General features: G+C 36.6%; 3 protein-coding genes and 1 non-coding gene across 7 annotated transcripts; 3 read left to right on the top strand and 1 right to left on the bottom strand.

The window, feature by feature from the left end:
- Positions 1-333: 333 nt before the first annotated feature.
- Positions 334-2,485, top strand: LOC132045136 (small ribosomal subunit protein eS27z-like). 2 transcript variants are annotated; one of them, XR_009412351.1, is made up of 5 exons: positions 334-453; positions 1,251-1,294; positions 1,378-1,476; positions 1,570-1,598; positions 1,711-2,485. XR_009412351.1 is itself a non-coding variant. In XM_059435675.1 (4 exons), the coding sequence occupies exons 1-4, from the start codon at positions 1,292-1,294 to the stop codon at positions 1,838-1,840; spliced, it is 261 nt and encodes an 86-aa protein (XP_059291658.1). In that variant the 5' UTR covers positions 699-1,291; the 3' UTR covers positions 1,841-2,485. The 2 variants fall into 2 exon arrangements, 1 of the variants encoding a protein (XP_059291658.1); XM_059435675.1 differs by lacking the exon at positions 334-453 and having other exon boundaries at positions 699-1,294.
- Positions 2,486-5,335: 2,850 nt separating this feature from the next.
- On the top strand, positions 5,336-5,417 carry TRNAS-AGA (transfer RNA serine (anticodon AGA)). Its single transcript has one exon. It is a non-coding gene; the product is annotated as a tRNA-Ser (tRNA).
- Positions 5,348-7,183, top strand: LOC132045098 (pentatricopeptide repeat-containing protein At5g61800). The gene has a single exon (XM_059435625.1). The coding sequence runs from the start codon at positions 5,534-5,536 to the stop codon at positions 7,160-7,162; it is 1,629 nt and encodes a 542-aa protein (XP_059291608.1). The 5' UTR covers positions 5,348-5,533; the 3' UTR covers positions 7,163-7,183.
- Positions 7,184-7,778: 595 nt separating this feature from the next.
- Positions 7,779-15,435, bottom strand: LOC132045099 (sucrose nonfermenting 4-like protein). Of its 3 annotated transcripts, none has more exons than XM_059435626.1 (14): positions 15,039-15,435; positions 14,758-14,845; positions 13,462-13,644; positions 13,179-13,313; positions 13,002-13,061; positions 11,355-11,444; positions 10,598-10,735; positions 10,159-10,300; positions 9,878-10,054; positions 9,144-9,207; positions 8,959-9,028; positions 8,431-8,527; positions 8,229-8,344; positions 7,779-8,026 (listed from the first exon to the last, which is right to left on the bottom strand). In XM_059435626.1, exons 1-13 carry the CDS (start codon positions 15,104-15,106, stop codon positions 8,253-8,255), a joined length of 1,404 nt encoding a protein of 467 aa, XP_059291609.1. In that variant the 5' UTR covers positions 15,107-15,435; the 3' UTR covers positions 7,779-8,026; positions 8,229-8,252. The 3 variants fall into 3 exon arrangements, 2 of the variants coding, with proteins under 2 accessions (XP_059291609.1, XP_059291610.1); XM_059435627.1 differs by having other exon boundaries at positions 13,462-13,830; positions 15,039-15,078; XR_009412346.1 differs by lacking the exons at positions 7,779-8,026; positions 8,229-8,344 and having other exon boundaries at positions 8,466-8,527; positions 9,123-9,207.
- Between the last annotated feature and the right edge of the window lie 6,355 nt (positions 15,436-21,790).

Below are 21,790 nucleotides of genomic sequence, written 5' to 3'. Positions count from 1 at the left end.
AGTGGAATTCACTAGCAAAAGTAACTAGCACTAGTGCTACTGATGGACCTTGGGAACAACTCTTATATTGAGGAGAGAATTTTGTATCAACAGTACAGATATAAATAAGTAGTAAGGAATAGTATATTAAATAGCGGAAGACGTATTTGTTAAATCATTATAACAACGAGATGTTAATGATGAGAATTAAATAGGATTTACACACTTTTAATTTTTTAAAAGGATTACAATTTTGGGTTAGGCGTTTATGGGAAATGTAATTTGTCTTATTTACTCGTTTTAAGCAAATAGACTAAGATTAATTTCAAGCCAAAATCTTGTTATAAACCTTAAATTATTTTCCATATATTTAGACGGCAAACAAAGAAAACAAATTATTGAATTTTGAGTAGCATAAAGTTTCCTATACTGCTGTCGACGGCGTTCTTGAAGAAGAGACAAACAAACGCACTGGTGTTAGGTTTTTATTTTCTCTGTGGGAGGTAACGCTTCTGTTTTCTCGAATCATAAAATAATATGTAATTCATCAATGCGTGATATATTTATAATTTGCGATGTTATAACAGTGACTTATCAATATTCTCCTTTCACTCTTTTTGTTTCTCGATGATGAGGATTAGTATATATCTCTATGTTTGAATTTTTGTGGATGAGTTGTTTAAAAGTTTTTCTAAGGTTTGGTGGTTTCATAGTCATGAATCATCAAACATGTTGACGTATATATCCTGCCACTGCCAGTATTGTCTTTTTTCAACACCCCACCTCCGATTTTTTCATTCTCCTTTTTTTCTTTTTTCTTTTTTTGTTTAAGATATTGCGTGTGGTAAGTTGGTGCTGGGCAAGCGAATACAAAATTCAACATTTGTTCGAATTAAATTATGCGGAGAACTTCCTATAAGCCATTGCTAAATGCTTTTATTGTCAGAAAGTTAATCTGTTCTGTTTCAATCAGTGGCAAATGCAGGATTTTTCTAAGCATTGTCACTATTGTCACAATTTGGTTCAATTTTTAAATGTGGTCAGGTCTAAGACTTTGTTGGTTTCCGATTCCAAATTGATATTTATTTTGAATTTTTTCAATTGTGTTGGCTTACTATATACACAAAATTATACATATTGTATTTACCTGCACATATAGGAAAGTTTTCAATGATACATCTTACCAGAGGGTGTCTCTGCCTTTATGTGTTTGATAATATGTGTAATTGGTCACACTTGTTAAGTTTCTAACATCTTTCATTCACTGACAGCAACTTGTTACACCTGATTTCTTCAAAAACTCCTACACAAAATGGTGAGTCACCGTTTGAACAATTGAACCTCTTAATACTCATTGTATTGATGTTTCTGAACCATATAGTCATTTGTTTTCCTCAGGTTCTTCCGAATGATATTGATTTGTTTAACCCTCCTGGTGAGCTTGGGACAAATAAACATAAGCTAAAGTTTTTAATCCAAAGAACTACTTGTTTTGTGGTAATGTACAACTACTGATAATCTACATATCGTTTGATCCATTATCACGTCTTTTATGTTTTGCCTGCTCTTATTTTAACTCAACTATTGCAGGAAAAGAAATGTCAAGGCTGCTACAATGTGTAAGTAACACAAACTTGGTTTATATTCTTGTTTGTATGGGTATTTGTTTGATAATTAACCTATACTTATTTAATAACGTACTACTACTATCTTTTCGTAAATTTCTTACAGGACTATAGTTCACGATCGTCATCAATCAGTTGTTCTATGCGGCCATTGCCAAGATGTGGTTGGCCGACCAACCGGTGGGCGAATTAAGCCTACAGAAGGTCACTGTGTTAGGGCTAAAAAAGAAAGCTAAGATGGTCATTTAATTTGCCTGACATTGGCTATAGTTGGTTTAGACTTTAGAACTGCCAAGTTGATCTAGGTACTCAAAGGATATGTTATTCAACAGATTAGGTTTTTCGTTTACTCTGTTTCTTTTGAGAAAAACTATGAATAGTTTGGCTATGATATTACTCTGTTACTGCAATTTGAAGAGGTTAATCTTCTTGGCCTGGCTTCAATTTTGTCCTTGTGAAAATCCAAGCATGAAGTTTTACATGGTACTGTTTACTGTTGTAGAGGAAAATACAGTAAAAACCTGTTATATCCAGTTAAATTGCACCGCTAGTCATGTATGATTCTTTTATATTGTCAGAGTATATAACTTAAATCCTTTGTGGAACCGTTCAATTTTGGCTGTAGATTCAACAAGCACCACGAAACTGCAGAACACTTTGCTTTGTCAATGGATAAATTAGGAAAGTAATTAAGAACACAGACTGAATTTCTTGATAAGAAGGCATTGCCTCCAACACAATTAATAGCAATGCAACAAACTGAACAAGGACATTCGGTTAAACAGTAGTTCAATCCAAAACTAAAAGACTAGCATGACATACATGTGAAACTTGAAAACCCCAACTTATCCATGATGGAGAAGTAAGATGATAAAACAAGACGAAGAAAAAGAAATTAAAATCCTGGAAGAAAGGCGTTGCCTTCCCTTTGCCTCAGTGACTTGCCTTTTAGCCCTTGGCATCGGACTCACATCGGATGCATCAAAGGGTGTGACCTAGTGATCGCCATTTCCTCGAGTACTCCATCAAAATCCTTCTTTTTCTTCTTTCTCCACATCTTCTTGTGCTTCAAAGCTAATAGGAGCTGAGTTGTTGTTTACTCTTGCTTCTACAAGTCCTATTATATAACAATCTTGGAACCCAAGAAGTTGTCCACCATATTGTTAAACCAAGGGCTAGAAAGATAAAGAAATAACAAATCTTTATGGTCCCCCCATCCTAGAATTATTCTTTTTGTATTAGGTCGTCCTGCTTATCCACCACTAAGGATATTTATATTCTCTCTTCTTAAAGATTTAGATTAATTAAACAACAACAAACAACAATTATGTATCAATTCAAGCAAGTTGGAGTCAGCTATTAAAACAATATAAGCTTACATAATAAATATTTTATTGATATTTTAAATGTTTTGGATTTGATGATAATCCGTAAACGTGAACCCTATTTAAATGTGATTATTAATTATTGGGTCATGCACTATATTGTGACGGTTAGTGTAGGCTTAACCCTATGAAGCTCGTAATGGGAGTGCGATCAAGATTTTATTAATTGCAGCTAGGTTCCCCCTCTAGCTTTAACCCTCTAGCCTTTATATAAATAACACAATCTTTGTAGTATGTGGTAGCTGTCCCATTGATGTTACTATAATGTGAAAGGGTAAAAGTGCGAAAGACCTAATACTTCATCAATTTGTGACATGACTAAAACAGACACACAATCAGGCTGGTTAATCTACATTAATTTTGTGTCCCAACATCATGTATGATCTTGGTTTTGCTCCCTCTGTTCACTTTTACTTGTTCACTATGGATTTTGCATATCTCTTAAAAAATAATAAATGAAGTACATATTTTACCATTTACCCATATTAATTGGTGTATAATTGTATTGTATTTGAAAAATGATTTGAAATAAGTAATTAATGCTAAGGGCAAAACAGAAAAAAATAAAATTCTCTTGATATGTGAAATTGGACAAGTATAAATGAAAATCTATTTTTGAAGTAGTGGACAAGTAAAAGTGAACGGAGGGAGTAATATGTTAATACAATAACAACAACAATGACAATAATTATGTCTCGATCCAAGTAAATTGGAGTCAGCTATATAAATATCACGATCCATGACGCTCCATTTAAGTTCATCTCAATCCAATAACAGAATTATTAGATTAACAAAAGCAAGAAAATCTATTCACTCTCCATGTGGAGAAAAAGCAGAAAAAAGTATAAACAAATCATTCCAAGGGAATGAAGAAGAGCTAAAGTTAGCTGACAAGTGGAATGCAAGTGGAAAGTGTTGGGTTAAAACTTAAATGCTTTTAACTGAGGCCCCTCAAACATTAAAAAAAAATATAAGTAAAGGATGCTGAAAGAAGAAAACAGAGGACCCTCTTACCTGCTAAAAGTAGAATATGATGCAGATTGGCTTTCCCTTCATAGAGTACAATTATTTTGCGCCGTCCACTTCTAATACTCAAAAATTATAAAATTACAAATGGTTCTAAGGAATCTTGTGGAGACTGAAAGCCACTATAATGCATAAAGTGGGGAGGAGACATTATCAGTTTATCACAGTAAAAAAGGAGCTGAATGTGGAAAGTGTACAATGCTTGTCATTTTCCATAATGTTCCTTTTGAAAGTGAAATTATTGATAGGCAAAGGAACTAAAGGGATTAAATATGTAGTCCCTCGGGTCCAAAATAATTGCGGTCTATCAAGAAGGTATTTTTATATTTTTTCCAAATTTATCCTGGACACATTCTTAATTCAATGAATAAATTTAATATTTGTTATAGTTTCAAAGCCCTCTTAATTAAAGCTATTTTAGTCAATACAACTCTTAATGTTTAAAAATAAGTGAATCTCTTAATTAATGTGCTAAAATCTAAAACCTCAATTATTTTGAACCAGAGGAAGTAGGTGTCTTAGTTGGATAATGAAGCCTTTTATGTTAGTTTAGGGATTTGAGATGCTTGCTCCTTGGAATTTGGAGCTGGTGGCCTATAGTAATATCACCGTTGGACCTTGGCTATCATAATACCGTTTAGTCATCGTTTGAAAAAAAGTTCACCTAATTACTTTGATTACTGCCTTTGGACAAACACTTGTCAGATTACCATCTACATGAAGGTTCAACTACTCTAGTTCCTTGCTTTCTTCTCTAGTATTCCATTAGCCCTCCCATCCTTGTGTTGGCTTCGATTCCAGTAATCAAATAAATAAGAAAATCAGATTTATTTTTCCGTTGTGATAAGAACAAAAGAAATATGGTTCAGTAGGATTTTAGTAGCTCAGTTGGTTGGCTACTTAAACTTTCATCTTGTTGGTGAGGATTCGAATCCCCACGTTGTAATCTCCTCTCTCATTTTTCCTTCCCTTACTGCATATTTAATTATATCGTCTTAATAATGATCATGATCTACAAATCCACGGAATAGGATATAAGACTCCTTCCATTTTTGATTCGTCGTCTATTTATAACTCCTATCATGTCTTCATTAGAAAAATTGTAACTTTTGTTATCAGCAAAGAGAGGCGAGTGTAGAGTACCGGCATTGGGTTCATCAAAACCAATATTTTCAACGCAGAATATAAATTTATATATAAAAATTCATACAAATTGCATAGTAGATATGCTCACATAACTTTAAGAACATAATGAGTTAAAGTAAAAGATTGTGAAACGCATACGATAATTAAATACTTAAGCGAAATATTGACATCTGAGTGGACGTGCCGGAGTGGTTATCGGGCATGACTAGAAATCATGTGGGCTCTGCCCGCGCAGGTTCGAATCCTGCCGTCCACGATTTTTTTTTTCTCCGTTTCTTCCTTCCCTTTTCTTGCTATCATTTCCATTCCAGGCTAACTGTGCTAGTTATGGTTTTGATTTTCATTTTTCCACAATGAAAAACAACAACTTCCATGGTTCAAATAAGGTACAACCAATCATTATCCTACTTGATATTCACACTAAAACATCAATGCAAAACAATTTCACAAATTCAACAAGTACATGCTCAAGCCATTACAAATGGCCACCTCCTCTCTTTCAATAATTCCACACTTACCCTCACTCAAATCCTTCATTCTTTCACTACCCTTCTCTCTTCTTCTCTTCCTTTACAACCCACCATTCACAATGCCACTCATTATGCTAACTCCATTTTCAACCTCATTCAAAACCCATCAACTTTCTGTTACAACACTATTATTAGAGCCCATACACTTCTTTTTTCCCCAAATAATTCTTTTTTATACTTCATCAAAATGCGAAGAATTTCAGTTCCACCTGATTCCCATACTTTTCCTTTTGTTCTTAAAGCTTGTGCTTTACTGAATTCTTTAACACTTGGCAAAACCCTTCATTGTCAAGCGTTGAAGTTTGGGTTTTTAGTTGATGTGTTTGTGTGTAATAATCTTGTTCATGTGTATACTGTTAGTGGTGGTATTAGTGATGCATATAAGGTGTTTGATGAAAGTTGTTGTAGAGATGTTGTTTCTTATAATTTGATTATTGATGGGTGTGTTAAGGCTGGTGAGATTGGGAAAGCACGGGAAGTGTTTGACGAAATGCCTGTGAGAGATAAAGTTTCTTGGGGCACTCTTTTGGCTGGATATGCAAAAATGAACCAGTGTAAAGAGGCGATTGAGCTATTTGATCGAATGGTGTCGTTAAATGTGAAGTTTGATAACGTTGCGTTGGTTTCTGCTCTCTCAGCTTGTGCACAACTCGGGGAACTAGAAAAGGGGAAGACGATACATGATTATATTAAAAGGAAGGGGATTGCGATAGATTCGTACTTGTGTACTGGCTTGGTTGATTTGTATGCTAAATGTGGTTGCATTGAGGTTGCTAGGCAGATATTCGAGACAAACTTGGAAAAGAAGGTGTTTACTTGGAATGCTATGTTAGTTGGATTAGCAATGCATGGTCATGGAAAACTATTATTTGATTACTTTGAAAAAATGGTGGAGACTGGTGTTAAGCCTGATGGGGTGACTTTTTTGGCGTTGTTGGTGGGATGTAACCATGCTGGTCTTGTTCATGAAGCTAGGAGGTTATTCGGAGAAATGGAAGGGGTTTATGGTGTTTGTCGAGAACTAAAACATTATGGATGCATGGCGGATTTGCTGGCACGTGCAGGGTTGATTAAAGAAGCTACGGAGATGATAGAAGCGATGCCAATGGCTGGTGACGTGTTTGTCTGGGGCGGTTTGCTTGGTGGGTGTAGGATACATGGGCACGTTGAGCTAGCAGTGAAAGCTGCTGAAAATGTGATGGAGGTGAAACCTGAAGATGGTGGGGTTTATTCAATCTTGGCGAATGTGTTTGCAGATGCTGGCCGTTGGGACGACTTGGTTAATATTAGGAGAAGAAGAGACTGTGCGAAGATCAAGAAGAATGCTGGTTGTAGTTTGATTCAATTGAATGGAGTGACACATGAGTTTATTTCATGGGATGACTTGCACCCTCAAAGCGACGAGATATATTCTATTTTAAATTGTCTGCAACTCAATTTGAAGCAATATTACTGCAATGAGAAGCATTAACAAGCTGAAAATTGAAGTGGATTCTCAAATCATTTCCAACATGCTGATCGACAGAGGAACTAACAACCTTAACCTAAGCACATTATCAACAGCACTGTTAACTACATCAATGGTGCAAATATTCAGATTAATCACTGTTATAGGGAGGCAAATCAAGTGGCAGATTTCCTTGCTAAACTTGCTTCAACAAGTAGAAATAGGACCTTATATCATTCTCTTCAAGACTTACCAAGAGAAGCAAAGGGGCTACTTCGACTTGACAAATGGCATCTTCCTCCTTTTAGAAGGAGATTTGAAAAATGTTGACTTCTTTGTTAGTTAATTTGATTATTGCTATTTTTAGATTTGTATAGGCTGCTAGTCCTCCCTTTAGATTGTTTTAACAATCTTTTTTTGCTCATTAGAGGCAAGGTTCATGTCCTCCTCTAATTCTATAAGTTTTTTGCTTATATGACATGGTAGGGGTCAAGCCAAACCCGCCACACCTTAGGCTTACAACCTAATGGTGATGGCTTAATATATATATATATATATATATATAAGGGAACTCTGATGAACTAACAATATTTTTTTGAGACAGGCTTGAACGGAGCAACATGAATAGTGAAGATTCATATACCAGAATCCAACACGTTGTTGAAGCGTATCTGCTAATGTACTGGTTCAACTATAATAAGAAGAAATTCTTGAGTTACATCGCAGTCCAGGTTTTCTGTATTCTTTTTTTTCCTAGACAACACGAACTTCGTTTGTTGTGTAACAATTTTACACTGCTCTTCCACTCAGCCAAATGACATAGTGACAGCTTTTCTCTTTGAGCAATTGAGCTGCCATTACCAAGTCATCGTACTAGTTTGCTCCCACCTGTCAAATAAAACAATGAATTGTAAGTGCGATTAGCACAAACCATAAATAATGACCAAAAGGTAATTGGATCCAGTTCACTACTTTTCGTAAAAGTAACCTTTATGTTCGTTTAATAAGTCAACACTTCATACAAAAGTTTCATAATCAGCAAGTGCAATATATCATATGCAAATTGATTCACGAAGTATAATCTAAATACCTGTGAAATTGTACAAGAGAAATTTCAGCCTAAAATAAGATTAAACACATCTCTCAAAGTGATTATGCCTTCTACATGCCGGCTAGTGGGATCAATGATCACAACCCGGCGCACAACTGAAACAAAAAGAAAAGGCGTTCAAACTACAAGATTATGATGCTCACAAGAAAAATGTCAGAAATAAAAAAGAAGCGGTACAAACTTGGATCTGAAAGGAGCTCCATTATCTTATACAGTGAATCAGAACGTGTGCATGTCCTACAACGATCACGGGATGCTTCATCTAGGACCTCCAGGGCCTGTAGCCAATTTCAAATTATTGCATTATATGCAGGAAAAAGTAAAAAAGCTTAGGTAACAACAGGATTACAACTTCCAAAAATCCTCTCCTCTGCGAATTTACACACAGTGATAGAATTTCCTTCATGCCTATGATGAACATCAACAATTCGCAACACTGTTTACCAAAAAAAAAAACTCCCAAGTACTTTTACCCATAACATCTGGAATTCATATGAACGAGTTCCAAGAAAAGCGCAAAAACCAAATGGTAGGTAATAAGAGTTTAACCAGCTTCATATACCATACAAGTATCACTACCATTTAAGTCTTGATAGAGTAAAATTCTGTATGTCAAAGAACTGACAATGGAGACAAGTAGCACCTCGCTTATATTTGCAAGCATGATAATCTTGAGGAAAAAAGAGATGGTGGATTGCAAGGCACTTACTTGAGTCATTATCATCTGGTCAAGCCGAAAGCGTGCATACAAATTGCCTCTTGCCAAAGAGGTTATATCACTATGTAAAGACAGTCAAATAAAAAATCCTAAGGCTTTAACTGAAAAAAACACAACTTCAATAATGCTGAAAATAAAAAATCTCACGAATTTACCATTGGAAGCGCATGAATTACCTCCGAGAGTACACATTTATAAGCGCTCCATTATCATCAATGATGGGTATTGAGCTTATTTCACCTGTCAGAGCAAGATAACAATGTGCTTAGTATACATATAATTGATACTAACTAACAAAGAAAAAAGTTATGGTAATAACTAACATCTGGAGAGCGTCAAATTCCAGTAACAATAGGAAGAGTTTTCTAACTCAACTAAACAATTCCTATAATTGAGACGTGGAACGTTAAGTGGAAGGATCAGGACTGTATCACATGTTTAATACTACTAGTACATATGAATCCCCACTGGCATATAGACAAGGAATAAGATAGGGAGAGGGTTGGGGGTTTTGGGGGTGGGGGGGGGGGGGGGGGGGGGGGGGGGGAGGATAGAGAAACAGGGAAGTTAACTCTGCACCCTAAACTTTTCCAGGGAACTAGCTTGCGATTAGTGCATTATCACTAAACCATGAGTTTGAGGAATCCTAGCTATGAATTTATAGGCTAGGAGCCAATTGAATCCTAAAATATTTGTACTAGTGCAATACAAAATCCAGAGCAAGTAATAATTCCTATGTGAGTCTAAAGACACTGACACACAGTTGTGAACAGAAAAGATTATCAGATGCACCCGTTTCAGTAAACACAGGAAAAAAACTCAGAAACACAGGCTGAATTCTGTTTATCTGTGAGGAAGTTACCCTGGAGAATTCTGTACTGCTCATAAAAATTAAAATACGATTTTGTACCTTCTATTAATAATTTAAGAGCAGAACCAAGGAGATCTCTGCTGTGTAATGTCAATAATACACGGCTGCTTGCCCTTCCACCAACTTCTCTCGCCCAGGTGCCTAATGGAAGATTACCCACTGGTTGTTGTAGAAGAGGCAGATAGTCTAGAGAGTGTCTAAAATGCCTGCACGTGTCTAAGGTTTTCCAAGGAAATTAAATGAAACCAACATAAGCCCTTGCAAAAACATTTGAGGGGAAAAAAACTGCATAAGTGAAAGCAAGTTATAGGCAAACACACGGTTTAATATTCCAGCAAGGCATGCAGTATGCAACAACTGCGAACATGACCCGTCTTCTGCTGAATGTAAAACTGGAACTGCAGATATCTTATTTTGTAATAATGTTAGCGCCACGTCTTTCAGTGACTCATCAGGACCAGCCTGTGATTGCAGAGAAAAAATGAATAGAAAGAATAGGATTCAAGATAAAAGCTGCTGTAAGAGAAAAGAAAGACAAATTTCTCATGGTTAGATAACCTGCAATTAATTAAGGAAATAACAACACCCCCACCCCCCCCACCCCCCCCACCCCACACCCACACACACACAAAAAACCCAAAAAAACCGCCAAAACCTCCAGCGAGAGACATGATAAACAAAAGCAAAAACATTAATATTCCAACAATTAGAAGAGAAGGATAGTTAGCTAATACTCCAGCTACGCATAAGATTATATACTTGCAGTAACACCGTTCTGTTTGGAGGTATCATAGCCCCTGACACTTCTGCATGCAGTTGGAATTTTCTGTATTTCCAAGCTGAAACCGTGTGCATTTCAAGATCATCGTTGGTCAGCATTGAATGACCTTCATGGAGCTGCGGAAGTAAGTAAAATCTTAGGCGTGACATATAGGAAAGAAGCATAGATGTAGTAGATGACAATGCACTAATGTAATAAACAGCAATTCTAAGAATCAAATTAACATTAATGATGAAAAGTCTAATGCATACGACAGGAGAATTCAACTACGCAGAGTTATGCATAGTAGATCGAATAGAAAAGAAGGGCAATCATTTATTGTGAATAAATCATTAAACCATACTATATCGGTTCTCCCCATAAATACAATGCAAGGAATATTCATCTGAAGATTTATGATCCTCAATGAGCATAGATGGTCACTTCATTTCAGATATAAATAAAACATAAGTCTGTGACATATAATTCACTCTCCACTATTTGCTACACTTGAAAAATCAAATGCTTGCCATGAGTCGGGGGGTGGTGTTCCTCCATTGACAAGCAACTTATTAGCACATAAAAAGGGACTTTCTAAGGTTTTACTAAAAAATGGATTTTGATTACTAGATAATAAGAACCAAGCCAGAAAACGTTTCCTCAAAAATATTCTCCTCTGGCTTATTTTCATCACTTGAATTCATAGCTCAAAAATTCAAAACTTGTTGCTAGCAATGCTTAGCAGCTTAACAGTACCTTCAACAAGATCAAAATGAAATCAGAAGCAGTAAGCATTCCCGAGATCATCGCATTCCGCTCATCCCAAAGAGGCATCACTGCAAGTCCCTAAACATGTATTTAACTAGTTAACTTTAAATAATTCCAACCATAAAGCAAAGTCAACATGTAACTTGAACGGAGGAAAAAAGTGTGAAACAAATCATTAAAGACAGAGAAATACTATTTTTAGTGCAAGTAGGACAGCATGAACGCCTACAGGATAATAGAATTTTTCAACTATACCTGCCATGTGACCTGAGGTCAGCGGTTCAATCCGTGAAAACAGCCTCTTGCAGAAATGCAAGGTAAGCCTGCGTACAATAGACCCTTTTGGTCCGACCCTTACGGTCCGACCCTTACCCGGACCCCGCACATAGCGGGAGCTTAGTGCACCGGGTTGCCTGTGGCACAATTGAATAGATGCCCAACCAATATCCAGGGGCATTCTTTTGGCAGATTTGCCAGCACTGAATAACATTTTTCCTTTCCTATGTTTTCTTCAATGAAATTAACCCAACGAATAGATTATCCAAAGCACTACAGGCTAAAGGAAAGACACTCACATCCCGATCACAGAGACTTGGCAAATGAATATTAGACAGCTGTATTCCACAACCTCCAATGTAGGAATATCTGACACAGAAACGGACAAGGTGCCATACTATACATCTTCGTACTTGTATAAAAAGAAGCTCTCCACAAGTCACTTTTTGGAATAGGCCATATATGCAAGATTTCAGAGGGTAAGCAAAGCGGCTTCACAATAACTTATCGTTTAAGGAAAACTAGGGTCTCCATATTTTCTATTGCATGCAAATCTCTAAGAACTAAAAGAACTCGTGGAAACCATCAAACAATGGGGTAAGACTTAGTCTTAACCACAATTAGTTTATGTATAATGGATCTTCTATTTCCATTATGTTCTGTTCTTCGCTAAGTCCACATAAATTCTGAAAAAGTGAATGACTTTTTAGACAATATGTCTCCACGTAATTGTAAGTCTATTTTGTATGTCAAAGAAGTCAGGTTTGGTCCTTCGGGTAGCAACCCCACGGATATTGGACTGCGAGGTGAGTAACTATGTCCGACAATTATTTGCCAATCCACGCAATTCAATAACAATAACAAATCAAATTAATAGATGCATCTCAGATGGCAAGCCATTTCGAAATCAAGAAATTTCTCTTTCTTAAGTTTAATATTTGTTCGAATTGACACTTTAGATCCAAATAGATCTAATCTTGTAAATTAAAAGCTCTTTTTTTAATTTTTTATACTGCAGTCCTGAATTTGTCTTTATCATAAAGCTCTTTCTTTTATCAAACCTCCAATCATCATAGTGCAACATTTAGGAATCGATGCATTTGAATGTCTAGTAGGGCATGGTCAAACCATTACAAAGGACCTTCACTCATCGTATCCAAAATATTAAAATAATGTAGTTTTGAAAGTGCAGAAAAGTTTCTGTTGATTTATTAATAAAGTCCATGATAAAAATGTATAATTTTTGAAATAAAATCTTGGTAACTCATATGCAAATCTCTAAGACAAATTACAACTTCCAGAATTTGCTTGAACAAGTGCTTGTGGTTAGCTACAACCTTGAGTGATAGAAAACCAAACCTGTTCATTCATGATATAAAAAGCCTGTTTCACAGCCACTTCAGTATCTAATGCAAAGACCTATCAGCGAAGAATCATCAATTAGGTAATCCCAATTAGGTAATCAGTAAAATTAATTAGAGATATTATCAAGTAAAGGCATAATATAAGGGGAAGCATAGATAAAGACTGCCAAACCTTTCCTGAACTTGGAATCAGCTCATATGCTTGGAAAGATGACAAGAATATGAATAGACGATGGCGGGAAACATTTATTTCATTGTTTGACAACTGCATGACTGGTTTAAGCTGTAGTCCGCGTGATGATGAAGCCTGGTTAACATGACAAAGAAATTATACGAAATTAAAATGTGAAGGAAAATGGTTGGATGAAATCATTTTGAATAGTTGTCAGAATGAAGGATGGAAAACGAAGTCATGAACCATATCAGGTAAGAAATTCTTTCTGGTCATCACTGACCTCTAAATGCATATTTCTAGCAAAACCCGAGACCATCATCGACTGAGCATCCTCTCTCGGTGAGGCAGAAGGCGTGGAATCCGTGTCCTTCACAAATACTAAGTTGTTGATTGCACCATACTCATCCTGAACACAAAGCTTTTCCTGGTCGACTTGCCAGATGCCATCAACCAAGAATTTGTACTGCATAGTTCATTTGTAGCCAATAAGTTCAACTCCGTACAAAATGTGCACTTTCCTTTACCAAACCAGGTGTGTCTGTGTATGTATTATATGATCAGTAACAGCTATAATATGTAAAACTTCATGATACTCCTTATCTTGTGAGGTTTGCTAAATGGTTAGCTTGTTAAGAAAATAAGGATGTTCCTGAAAATCAAATTATTTACCAGATTAGACAATTAGACACAAATCACACAAATTAGTATCAGTAAAACAGCAGCCAAAGCGTCAAAACCAAAGAACACTACAATCCTCGGAAACTAGACATGAAAAATCATCAGCAAGAGAAAACCCAATGCTTGTACAATAGTAGGGACTTAGTAGCTCAGTTGGTTGGCTACTTGAACTTTCACCTTGTTAGTGAGGGTTCGAATCCCCACATTGTAATCCCCTCCCCCATTTCCCCTTCCCCTACCCCCTATGTAATAAAAACAATTTTTTTTATTAAAAAAAAAAAAAAAATTCCTGTACGATAATACTAAATCTGGGAAATTTTATTTACGTGCCTAAGTATTTGCTTATACTTAGACGCTAATAAGCACATTGATGCATCTGTCTCAGAGGCAGTTAACGGTAAGATGGATCGCTAATAAGCACGTTGATGCATCTGTCTTAGAGGCAGTTAACGGTAAGATGGATCACAGTTAGTAATAGCATATCTGCTGGAGTATTCCCTCAATCTCAATTTAGTTAACTCAGTTTCAGTTATAATCCATCCATATCATAGCAAGTTTCCCATACTGTATCTTTTCAGCGTAGACCTGCTATCTTATCAACTTACCTTCCATCTTTTACACATATAGCTATTTTTTATTTTTTATTTTGAAACTGGTAACGTAACAGTTACACATATAGCTATTATTTGAAATATCATTACCTAGCCTAATTATAAGACAACTCAACTTTACTTTCCTAATGTTGCTATTGTCTTATGAAATGATATAAACTTTGAAGGAGGGAGTAAATTTGTAAGACAAAAATGTCATCGAGGTTCCCTTTCTTTTGATTTTTAGGTCAACTTTGCACGGAATCATAGCTAATTACACAATCATCACATTAAAATTTAAGGAATACCTTATGATATCCTGGTGGAAGATCAACATTCCTCTGAAAAACGACGGCCGAACCCTCCACCAAATTCATCAGTATCTGCTCACTCCAGCTGCACCACTCATATTGAGTAAATATCTCAAAAGTTCACTCAACTATGCGAAATTACGTAGCAAAGTCATTCAACTCTGTTTTGTATCAATAAACTCAGCTTCAAAAATTTCGCTTATAAAATCACTCAGCTGTTAATAGTCACACTTTGTCCAATCATAAAATAGTAGTTGTAATTGAGAAATGGAAATTACCCATTAAAGGAACCGCAAAGAAAAACTTGAGTACCACCATAGCGCCATGTAAAAGTAACTAGTACCATTTCCTCTTCAGACCCTAAACTTCAATTCTGTGATTTCGTATATATACATGGTTTACGGGGATACAATCAACGAATCAGACACAAAATAAAAACAGTGGAAATCCAGAGGAAAAAGGGAAATGGTGGAGCAAAAAAGCATTGGTATATCCGAATAACAAGAAGCCAGCGAAGAGGGGAAATTATATTTAAAGAAAAAAATGTAACCATGGATACGACATTATAGTAGTATACTATGATGTTGTTTGTGTAGTTTAATGTTTGTTGAAATAGTTGCAGAATTTCTCCATTGGTTCCCTTTTCTTTTTCAAAGTTTCTTTCGATTTGTCATTTAAATTAGAGAAAAGACATCATTTAACCCCTGAACTTGGCATGAAAACTCAGTTTGGAAACTAAACTTAACTTCTATTTATTTACCCCCCTTAACAACTGTACGATTTAATTATCTTCCCCCTCTAGTGGCGGACACAGGCGCGTGTTTAACGACGCTCACGCGCGCGTTAATTAATTTTTGTTAACGTTTTTTTTTTTTTTTTTAATACAAATCGGCGGGAACGATTATAATTCGTTCCCCTTTTTAATCCCAACCCGACCCACCACCCTTTAGAACCACTAAGTTCAACTTCATCTTCATCTTCATCACCTTCAATCGACCCTTTTTTTTTCCCCCGTTCATTCATGAAATTCCTCTTGCTCACACCATTGCTCCTTCATATATGTATTCTTCCTCCACGAAATTTCTCCATCAAATTTCTCCTCCAAATTTACGTCCATAATCACTCTGTTTCTAATTCGAAAATTTTGTGGGTTCGTAAATGTCTCGAGGTAGGCGTTCATCTCACGTAAAATGTAATTGTGGCACCGTTGCAAAACACCTCACTTCGTCGACTCCTAGTAATCCCGGACGGAAATTCTACAAATGTCCGAGGCCTAAGGGCAATTCTTGTGGATTTTGGGAATGGGAAGATGAATTGTTTCTGAGATGCGGTGGAATAATGTTCAAAGTTTGACGTCGTTGTTAGATGCGGTCAAGATCGAAAGGGACAAATTGCAAGAAGAATTAATTGCCATTGAGGCTAGACATCTAAATGAAGTTAACAAAATGAAGGAGGAATTAATTGGCTTGAAGAGTAAACGAATTTGACTTGAAAAAAGTTCTAAACTTGGAGGAGAAACTTGCAAATACAAGGATGTTGCTTTTTATTTCGTGGGGAATATTTATTGGCTTTTTGGCGGCTTCGTTAATCAACTGAATTTATGTTGTTGTATGTTGTAATCGCGTAGTAGGTAATGTAAGAACTTTATGGTCTTGTTGTAATGTAAATGTCATGGAAGAACTTTATGGTCTTGTTGTAATGTAAATGTCATGGAAGAACTTTATGCTCTTGTTGAAGAATTTTGTTGTTATGGAAAATATTACCTTGAAAATGATAGCATAAGTCGAGAAATTTTATAAATTACTTTAAATAGAGAATCTGGAGACCTAATCTATCATTACTATCTCGGATCCTCCTTTACATGAACAAAAAACGGTATACGGTTCTCATCTAAACATGCCTTAAAACACGACACATCTCCTATCCTAATCCCAAAAGATCGATGAAGGCTTTCCAACCTTGAGCGAGGGCGCGTGTATACGCCCGACCTTGTATTTCATATTATACTCGTGATCGTCGTAATGAACAACGGCGTCTTGTCGGTGTTTGGAAGAAATTCCGTATGTCGATTGGAAGGATACGCCAAAAAAAAAAAAAACATGTTATTACCAAAAGAGGTAAAAGAACAATTGAAAATATATAATACGACAAGACTTACGAAATCGTCTTTTTCGACGTACGATTTCACAATCGATTCTTTGTCAAAACGTACGGCCATTTCCATTTAAATCCATCTTAGATGAAGGTTTTCTTTTAATGTCACTATATGTGTTAAGAGTTATTTGAGTTGAGTGAAAGTGAAATGGAAAGAGGCTTTATTTATAGTTGAGTTGAGTTATAGTGTTAGTGTGATCAAGTACTTAATGATGTCTCGGATTCATTGGTTTTGACCATCACTCCCAATACCAATACCGTCATTTGCTAACTCGGATTCAATGTGTTTGGTAGCCAATCTGTATAATGCATTTACTTGCATCCATTAATGCGTTTTTGGTTGCTCAAATGTGTACAACACTCAACGTACAATTTCTTAGAAAATGTATGCCTTGCTCAAATATCATTTCTTGCATTTAGTGTTATACACAAAATTGCGATGATAGTGGGCGGCTTCTACATGCATTTAATGTCATACACCGGGAAATCGAAATGCCACAAAACCGGGAAATATACGGCAAAATTGCATCACGGTATGCAATATTTAGTTATGCGGATCCGCGAGACTTTTAGTTGTGTTTAACTAAAAATCTCGCGGAGAAACGAACTTTAGTTATGTTTAGTTATGCGGGTCAATGGAGACTTTTAGTTGTGTTTAACTAAAAGTCTGTGGGAAAACAACTTTTTAGTTATGTTTAGTTATGCTTAGGGTCAAATGAGACTTTTAGTTGTGTTTAACTAAAAGTCTGCCGGAGAGAACGAACTTTTAGTTATGTTTAGTTATGCATGTCTGTTCTCGTATCGTTTCTTATATTCTTTGTATTATGCAGTTATTAGTATTAGGAAAACTTAATACATTGATTATGTTTAGTTATGCTGAATAAATGAGACTTTTAGTTGTGTTTAACTAAAAAAATACGCGGAGAAAACGACTTTAGTTATGTTTAGTTATCTTAGGGTCGGCGAACTTACTAGTTGTGTTTAACTAAAGTCTATAGGAGAAACGAACTTTAGTTATGTTTAGTTATCTTAGGTCAATGGCACTTTTTAGTTGTGTTTAACTAAAAGTCTGCGGGAGAAGCGAACTTTTAGTTATGTTTAGTTATGCCTGTCTGTTCTACATGCATTTAATGTATGCACAACACCGGGAAACCGAAATGCCGGAAAACCGAAATATATAGCAAAATTGCGATCCACAGTACTTAATATTGCAGAAACGAATGTCGATACTGAGGGCAAATTGCGATCCTGCATTTGCTTAATATTCCAACGATAAGAATGTCACTACGAGGCAAAATTGCGATCCACGGCTTCAAAATTGATAAAGCCTAAGTTGCATATTTGTTTGACAAATGTACATATCTACCATAATTGTTTTTACTAAAACAACATTAAAATGCGATCATTTCTTCTGCATGCTTGATCGATACCAAAGACATAAAATCTGCCTGATCCACGACTTCCATTTCATTTACGGCGGTGATGAACTCGTTTGACTTAAAGAGTTCAACTCGGCGGCTTTGGCCACTTGTTCTCGTTCTTTTTGTCCACTCGTTTGTTGAAGACCTTGTTGTGTCATAATTGGACTACTTTTCCATTTAGTCCTCCTGGTCTTGGTTTGTGTTGTCCAAGACTACACGGTATTCTTCTTGGTTCATAGGCATGGTTGGAGTCTGATTTGCCATTCCGGTGCATTAGCAAAATAGATATCCATTAGGCTAAATAGATCTCATTAGGCTAGATTGTTTACGGTAAATGGTTAATGAGGTTGCAAACTTACATTGACAATTTTGAAACCACTTTAGTGCAAGAAGCACTCCCGTTCCCACAACTCTTGGCCTCTTAAAGGTGCCCTCTTCCCGATGCTGATGCACTTGCATGAAGCCTAAATCCACATTTAAGGTGTCAAACACTTAGAATTGTAAAATTGATTAAGTGGTAATTTAACAAGCTAAGTAATACTGTGATGTAGATATTTGTCTTGTACCACTTCCAGTTGAAATCTTTGAAAAATCATGGCCTAATTCATATTTTAGTAGTTAGAGTCAATGTACAGGTAATATTTAATCAAGTAGTAAATAACAGGAGAGTTTTTTACTGTTTGGTAGAACCTCTTGGTCTTCCCCTTCCTCTACTTGGTTGGGAATTACTTGATGCTTGTGTAGAAGAACTGACACTTGACCTTGTTGAACTAGTACTTGTCCCTCTCCCCTTGCCCTTCCTGCCTCTCCACAGTTGTGGATTCATAGGACAACCATAGCATTGTGACCCTTTGCATGGCACAGGCTGCAGTCATCTTGAACCGCTTTTGGCCAGAACCTGTCTTGTTTCTGTCTGCTCCTTTCTTACACCTTCGCTTGGCCTGCACAGCTTTTTAATCTCGGGTGGGAGGACGGGAGGATTAGTTGTCTTTGGCCACATTGCCATAGTAACGAGGTTGAATGAATGAGTTGTATGTTTTGAGGTAAGTGTCCTTAGTGTACCCGATGTGCAACATAGTCGATAGGTTCCGATTTTAAAATGAAGTGCGGCTATGGCATGACGGCGAGGAATACAGACATCCAAGATCTACAAAGTGCAAATTCTTTGTTCGAGGATTTACTATGAATTTATTACCCCATTGTCCTTGACCTAAAGCCATATTCCGTTCCATTCAAGAGTACACTTCATTGACTTTGATGTGTTCTCTTGCAATACACTTCAAAGCCGTTGGGCTGATGTTTGTTATCCAAGTCTCGGAAAACTCTCTTAGTTGTCCCACTTCTCATCATTTTGACTCTAATTTCCTCAAGCATTGTGATAATGGTCTTGTGCCTTGGCCCCAAAATCCGGGAATTAAAACTCTCGGCCATGTTGTTGTCAACACTATCCACCCAACCCAGTGAGGTATTTAAAGTAGACCTTGGACCACTTTATCTATGTTGTAATACAACAAATCTCCATTTATTCCATCACCTAACTTCTCCATATGATCAAATTTTTTTGCAACTCCTGCTCATATGTGGACTTAGCACGTCTCCGGAAGCGAGTTTCTAATCTCTATGCCTTTCCATTTTTTGGAAAAATTGGCAAGCACGTATGTCTTGCACACATTCTTTGTCTGCATTTGGCAACGGATCCTTAATGGCTATATCGAGACCCTACAATAACATGTAAAAAATATTAGGTGATGATAAGCGAGCATAAGTTAAAGAGAATGAAAAAATTCAGAAATCAATAACCAAGAATACATTACCTTTTGCATATACGAAAGAGTTGTCAAATGGGTCCGTCTCCAAGCTCAAGATCATGCCTTAGAATGTTGACAAACCATCTCAGTAAAAGTATTCTCAACTTGACAAATTTGCCCAAGCCAGGTGGTAGCATCCGGTTGTTCCCATCCTTACAAAACGGCCACAAGCAATTGCCGCTACTAACACCTTTTAAAAACACCCATCAACCCAATTGCTCTCTACAACCAGCCTTGAATGCCTTAACTTCATGGCATGAAAACATATATAAAAGAATGAAACCTTTTGATTCCACCTTCAAAAGTTTCTTCACTCGATCTAACCAGCGTATGTACTTGCCGGATTAGTCCTTAAAGCTCATCCCTATAATCGAAAATTCTTTTGAACTCCTCTACATTGTCACCCATGATTTGTTGCAAAACAATGCTTCGGCTTTCACCCACGATCTGCAATATACACCTCCAGTTCCTTTCTTACCAAATTTTGAGCTCAAAAATTCTAATGCCAGGTTCGGAAATAATTACATCCTTGTACCTTTACGAAATATACAAAGAATTTACCAACTTGTTCTTTGTTGTGCCATTGCACTTGTGAACAGGATTATAATTCTTCACAACAAAATCATTTGTTCTAGAATCGTAATCGGCAAACAATAACCATGGACGACGACGATGCACTTTACCCTCACCCTAGTTGGTTCATTGACATATTTATCCAACTCTACATGTTCTTGAACCTGCATACCTAGTAAGTGCTTTCTATAAAGCTTAGCACTTTCAAATGCAAGACCAGTCTCCCAAACTATTTCTTTACACTCGGGATCAAAAATAACCTATTTCTAATTCTTTTGGTCTCTTGACTTTTTGTAGGCTTTTCAACCACACCTTCGTCATCGGCTTCATCATCGAGTCTCTATTTCAAAGCTAACGAGGTTCATACGAGTCATAAAATGGCTCATCCCCACCCAAATTTTCCTTCAAAAGTACTCTTACTTCTAGATAAATATTCATCATGTCCCATATCTACACACCCTTTGGCCCTAAATCTATCCATTCGCATCTCTTGCCTTATCTTTCTTCTTTTGACTTTAGAGCCACCCTATCTTTCCTTAGATTCCTATCCTCACCATGAACATCACTATCAAATTCTTCTTCTTCCTTCCTCTACCACTACATTGTCGGACTCTCGATTCACTCTCGCTTTCTAAGTCGGAATCATCATCATCATCATCCAGTGCGGAAGTAATGGCATGCGATAACGGCGAAGGCCCGCGAGGTTCATCAAGACCCGGCGGCCTCTTCAAACCCTAAGCCTTCACTACCCCAAAATGTTTGACTACCCTACACCGCCCCTACCTTTTCATTTATATCTTCATGTGGGGTTATCAAAAAGCAGTAAAGATTCCCCACCCAGGGGTAATAGGTGGAAGAGCGAGGGGGACCACAATAGGTTCCTCGATAAGATGAGTCGGAAAAATTACAACAATATCTCCGTTTTTTAATTGAGGTGCAATACCGATAATGTCTATCACTTTTAACTTCTACTACAAATCGACATTTAGGTGGTCAATATATACTGCAACAAGATGAAACATTATAACCGATTTCTTTAACATAGTAAACAAGCTCAAAATAAGAGAGATTTAT

This window comes from Lycium ferocissimum, unplaced genomic scaffold (assembly GCF_029784015.1).
Source record: "Lycium ferocissimum isolate CSIRO_LF1 unplaced genomic scaffold, AGI_CSIRO_Lferr_CH_V1 ctg60, whole genome shotgun sequence".
NCBI classification, from domain to species: Eukaryota; Viridiplantae; Streptophyta; class Magnoliopsida; order Solanales; family Solanaceae; genus Lycium; species Lycium ferocissimum.
Note: the sequence above shows the minus strand (reverse complement) of the source record. Positions and strands in the feature narration are given on the sequence as shown.